This window comes from Gavialis gangeticus, unplaced genomic scaffold (assembly GCF_001723915.1).
Source record: "Gavialis gangeticus isolate Ggan-Ray unplaced genomic scaffold, GavGan_comp1, whole genome shotgun sequence".
Classification (NCBI taxonomy): domain Eukaryota; kingdom Metazoa; phylum Chordata; order Crocodylia; family Gavialidae; genus Gavialis; species Gavialis gangeticus.
The window spans coordinates 52390239-52396210 of NW_017729031.1; the positions used below are offsets into that span (position 1 = coordinate 52390239).

General features: G+C 40.3%; 1 protein-coding gene across 3 annotated transcripts in view; it reads left to right on the forward strand.

Moving 5' to 3' along the window:
• The window catches only part of LOC109301538 (collagen alpha-1(XXVIII) chain-like), a 78651-nt gene that overhangs the window by 18463 nt on the left and 54216 nt on the right, over positions 1–5972 (forward strand). For all 3 annotated transcript variants that reach the window (XM_019522762.1, XM_019522763.1, XM_019522764.1), the window contains exons 8-11: positions 467–511; positions 1184–1228; positions 3993–4046; positions 5654–5722. In XM_019522762.1, the coding sequence (XP_019378307.1) occupies positions 467–511; positions 1184–1228; positions 3993–4046; positions 5654–5722 (213 nt within the window). The remainder of the gene's footprint in view (positions 1–466; positions 512–1183; positions 1229–3992; positions 4047–5653; positions 5723–5972) is intronic.

A 5972-nucleotide genomic window follows, 5' to 3' on the forward strand; every position in this document is an offset into this window, starting at 1 on the left:
GCTCTGGGGGAGAAAAACAGGGGGAGGAAAAGGGTGGGCAGGGGGAAGGTACTAGGGGGGAACAGGCACTGTGTGAGGGGCAAGTAGTAGGGGAGGCAAGGGATGCCCCCTCCTTCCCTTCCTGCTACTGCTTTCCCTGCTGCTGCAATGGGATAGGGAATGGGACACAAATTTAAGACAACTCTCCAGTAATTAAATTCTAGACCTGGAAAATTGTAACAAATTTATAATTTTCCATGTACAGAATCTAATTATTGGGGGGTCATCTTAAATTGGAAGTCATCTTGAATTTGGGAAGATATGGTGTATTCTAGCCCAGAGAGCTTACAGTATCATTATTGCTCAATAATTATGTACAGTACTAGATTTGAGACAGGCATTCTGACTACAAGACATAATGAAAATGAGATGCTAAATAATGAGATGCTAAGAAAACTTTTTAAATATTTATGGTTTATCTCTTAAGGGTGAAAGAGGTGAATGTGGGACCCCAGGGATAAAAGGTGACAGAGTAAGTAACCATCTGTTTGTTATGCTTTGTGGAAAACATTGTTATACAATATTTCTCCTAATATACAGAATGAAGAAGTTCTAAGATGCTAATTGCCCAAGATTTAAAAGTTAATATCCCTAAATAATGGCATTATCATAGATTTAAGGCAAAGATTATTTTTAAAGCTGACAGGGAAAAGTTCCTGAAATGTTTAAGTTTGGTTGAATAAAGATAAACTGCAGAAATATCATTTTTCAATGGCTGTCCCATCTTGTCTTACATTTTAGTATTTTTGCAGTTAAGGCCCAAGTCTACTCCCAATTCAGGCAATGACAACATTTTCATTGACATTAATGGGAGTAGGATCAGGCCTATGCTTAAGGGAGAAGGTAGACTGGGATATACAATTGAAAAGGAAGCCCAGTGTCTATCTTAAACAGTTGGCTTGTGGGCTGACTGTATAAACACACTGAATGAAATCCACATAGGACTTGACCCAATAGGATTAGGAGCTTACGAACTGACTTTTTCTTCATTTTCATACTGTATTTTTAATATTTTTTTCATATTTATTCAATACTTTCTTGCTAATTGCTGACCTCCTCTTGATTTCTCACTACATTTTAATAGCTTCAAATATGATTTAGAAATTAGTTTTTTGTTGACCCTTTTCCCCTTCTCACTTTTCAGGGTCGAGAAGGTCCAGTTGGTCCCAGAGGCACCAGAGGTCTACAGGTAATAAACAGCATAGCTGCATTTTACTCCATTGGTGGGCTGTTAAGCTCAGAAATCACATGGGTTCCTAACATGGTCAAGCTGAGGATGCTCAGTCTCTAGAGTTATAGAACCTGTGAGTTCAAAATACTCAGAATCTATTCAGGTATCCTCTTATACCACAACATTAACTGGGATTTATGGCTTCAGTATGAACAATTGAATCATTTTCCTTGCATAATAGACTGGCAGAAAAAAGGGTAGAGTTTTCAGGAGAAAGGACCATACAGTCAGGGAATGTCTGTAATGTTATGATATCTGAGCCTGTATGCAATACACATAGGAGAATAATGATTCCAATTTTGTTTAATATGACTTTATCCCACCCACATCAGGCATTCAATTCATGATTCAACCAAACATTCCTATTTGAAAAAGCATTTAAATCTCTATTTATTCTGGAGCAGAGGCCTCAAGTAGGATGAGTAAGTTAGAATGTCTTCCCTTCAAGGCACAAAGATTTTTTCCTGTGAAACTATTCTTGTTTTACATTTAACATTTTAGGACTGATTTCATGCAAATGAATGTATGCTTATATATTTTCTCTAAGCAAGAGATTTGGCTCCTCTCACTTTTGAATGATGGATTCATTTCCCTCTGTTTACTGCTTCACCTTGTGGAAGTACCAGGTGAAACTCATTCTGCACTTCCTACTCAGTAAAAACTCCTGAAGTGTAAACACTGATCTCAATTGTAAGACTCCTATTGATTTTAACAAAACCAGGATTTCACCCTCTTTGTCCACAGCTAATGTCCCTGCTCCAAAAATCTCTTCCTAGTGCCACAAAATTCCTGGCTGTCTCTGTCAGTATTCCCCAGTTTACATGCTCCCATTACTATGTCAGGGTTTTTTGTTCCAGTTTGGAATTTCTAGTCTTTCCTAAAACCCAGCCCCCTGCAGAGATTTTTGGACTATATTGGTTCTCAGCATACCAATGTGCAGTCATTAAGGTTAATTCCTCTTTATTTTTCCTATTTTGGTAGGTAGAACTGGAGGCCTTTCCAATAAAAGTGGCAATTTTCATGGTCATATCTTCAAGATGTCAAACAGAATTTATAAACTGTACATCAATTCCCCAAATCATTGTATTTTCCCTCAAAAAGGGGATCAAGCAGGAGATCACTGAAGTACCTACATCTATCCTGGTCCCCCAGTAGTAGACAAATTATCTGTGGCGCAGACAGAAGTCATATTTGTTGTGAAGTCAGCCCCTTGAAAGTGCTCCACAGCATGTCCTAATAGAAGATCGAATCATGCAGCAAATTAACCCTCACTGTTTGAGGGTTCGTACGAAGGCACTCCAAAACAGATTGGCTTCTTTAACTTCACTTCTTTAACTCTGTGCTGGAGAGGGGGCAGGTGGATTGGAGCCCCCCAAGGCAGGGGGCTCCAATCTACCTGTGTCCACTCCAGTGCAGGCTGGGCAAACCCCAGCTCAAGCTCCCTTCCCTCCCTTCTCCCCCCCTCCCATCCTGGGACAGCTCCTGAGCTAGGAGACAAAGGACAGGAGTAAAGGAAGAGGCTGCTGACATGCAACAGATCAGCTCCAAATTGAAGTTTGGTCCTCCACCCTCCTGATCCAACAGCTAAGGTCTGTTGGGTTGAGAGGATTGGTTTAGCTCATGGCACTTTATGTGAAGTGCCATGAGTTTGACTGGGAGTTGCACTTCTGTTTGTGCCTTTGGTATTGCTTCTCACTTATTCAAAGTTCATTCATTCATTCTGTAAGCAGTTAAATGAATATGCAGTTCATGAAAATAGTATGGGTGATCTCATTTACATCATAATCTACTTCAGTTTCATCTACAGAAGGAACACTATTTGGCAAAATTTGTGGGCACCTCATATGCCCTTGGGGTGCTCTTGAATGCTTCTGATTGGTTTGGGAGGCCCTTGAAGAGAAGCTCCAGCATCCGCTCCCTCTCCGAGATGAGCAGCTTCCATCTAGGGGAGAGGAAGAATCTCTGAATTTTCCCCTGAGCTAAGCCCCTTCTACTTCATACCTGTTAGAAGCAGTGAACTGTGCCTCCAGTCCCATCTCTCAAATTCTATTACATCTTGACTGACCACCCTGAAGCCATTAATTAAGGAAAAAAATTCCACTACCCTTCATTTCCCCAAGTATTTTACATGCAGCTTTAAACACAGCTGGTGCTTCCTATACAAGCTTGCTTTAAAGCACCCCCAAAAAAATAATGTAAAATCGGAAAAAGTTATGAAACAATATACAGCCCAGGAAAGTCAAAGTTGCACATTTTAAATTAATCATGTTTGTCATAACACCCTTTACTGGAAGCTGTATATTTTATAGAAAAGAATAACCCTATGTAAGTAAATATCCATAGAAGCTTGCAATATAAACACAGGAATTATAGGGAAACTATAACTATAGTTATTTTTAATAATGACTTTTTATTCTGCTTGAAAAAAGAAAAAATGAACCTGGCAATAGGCTGATCTGCCTTGGTTTTAAGTGATATCCCTGATCTCTGATTGTTAGGGATTGCCTGAAGCCTTGAAAAATTCTTTCCTGAGATGTTTATACTGCTCCCATTTATATCAGTGGGAGTTATATGCATAGATCTTGGATTATGAAGTATGTTACATTTTTAAGCATTCAAACAAGTGTTTCTATTTGTACTGGGGGGAAATATTGTTTGCTTCTCTAACTCCCTTATTCTAAAAGGTTAAAAAACTCTAATAAAAGCATTTTTATTTTAATAGGGTCCACAAGGGTCACCAGGAGATCAAGGACCTGAAGGTCTGCAAGGATCAAAGGCAAGAATAACTTTTGTTTTCTTAGCTATTATAAATAATATCCTTATTAAAATAGTGTTCTTCTCTGCCTTCTCCTCCCCTCTTATATTTCCAGGAAATCCCATATCTGACATCTATATGTATTACCTAGCAAGCTGTTAAGTATTACTTTGAGATATTTAGAGCAGTCCAATTAGCGGTGTCAAACCAATTGCCATATTTGTCATAGAAAGGAATTTTCTCATGGTCAGATTGGTACAGTCAGATTGGTACAGATTGTAGGTGTTTTTGCCTTCCTCTGTAGTGGGGGCATATACCTATGCCTGGGGTCTCTCAAGAGAATTTGGTAATTCTGACAGCTTCTTGTCTCTTTTTCCTGTATAGTTTTGACTAGGGCTTCTCAACAGTGTGGCTGCCTATGTTGGGTAGATTCATCTGAAAGGTTAATCATTTTGCTGTTCAGAGATGCCCTCCATTTAGTTCTGTTTCATGTAGGTTCTGCATTGCATTTAGAGCACTAAAGGCACTAGAGGTGTGTGAAACAGGCCATATTCAATTCAGATTCAGCCCAAATTGGGGACAGTGATTTGATTCATTGATTTGGATCACTATCCCTGATTCGATTAGACCAAATCCAAATCTGAAGATTTGATGCTGATTCGGAAAATCAGCAATTTGGCCATAAACAGAGCTTTAAATGATTTTTCTACATACCTTGAGGTACCAGGCACAGCTCATGAATGCTGTGACGGTGGGGCAGATGAAGCGTCCCATGGGAGCACAGGGGTGCCCCCCATGTGCTTGGCAGAGAAGCCGGAACTGGACCAGAAGTACTTCCAGTCCACTTCTGGGTCTGCTGGAGGCGGGGCCCACACGCTCCCTGGCTTGGTGATAGGATGTGGGGGGACCCTGGGTGTTCCCCTGACCCAGGAGTCACCAGTCGCCAAGCCAGCAGGTATTGGGGGGGTGGGCAGCATGCGCCTGGCAGACCCAGAAGTGCACCGGAAGTACTTGTGGTCCACTTCCGGGTTTGCTGCTGAGCATGCTGGGGACCCCGCCACACTCCTGTGGGATGCTCCATCCACCCCACCGTCACAGCATTCATGAGCCACAAGCTACCTTGAGGTATGCAGAAAAAACATTTAAAGCTGTGTCTATTGCCAAATCTTTCCAAATCAATTCAGAGGGTTCCGATTCAATTCGGAGAGATTAAAGGGTCTCTGCTGAATTGAATCAGGGACCGAAGCTTCACATAGCCCTAAAAGGCACACAGTTCCCTATACATTGATTGAAAAGTTATACCCAGCATGCAGCAATGTTGTGAAGAAAATTGTTGTGTCCACACTAAAACCAGCAAAGTTTTGGTTTTGCTGGTATCACTGTGGGCAGGAAATACCTTTTTCTTCTTGTAAGTGTGGAGGGGAGAAGGGTGTAGTTAAGGTCATCATGTAAGATGATATTAGTGAGACTAAAATATATTATTACTAAAAGGCTAAGCAAAAGTAGAACTGTTATTCATATTCAAAATCTGTTCTTTTTAAGCAATTTGAGTGTGTGAGTCTTCCAGAAATTTGCAAAACTGAAAAAGTTTAAGAGTAAAATTGCTTCCTTTTTCTCTTTTTTTAAAGGGGGAAAGAGGCCTCCCAGGACCTCCTGGATTCCCTGGGGAAACTGGTATAGGACTGCCTGGCCCAAAGGTATTATTACAATCATATAATCTACTGTATAAGTCTTTGTATAAGAGCAAAAACAGCAGCAGCTGAAATAGTATGCCTGATGATATGTGAAAGACTTAAAGCCCAGTAAGTGATGTTTTTGCAGTATTGGAGAGCTGTTTCAGATGTTGTTCAAAATGTTCTGAAGTTTAATAAAAACACATTTTAAATGTCTTAGTATCTCTTAGTATAGGCATTGCTAAAATCTGAGAGTGAACGGAAGAATACAGAC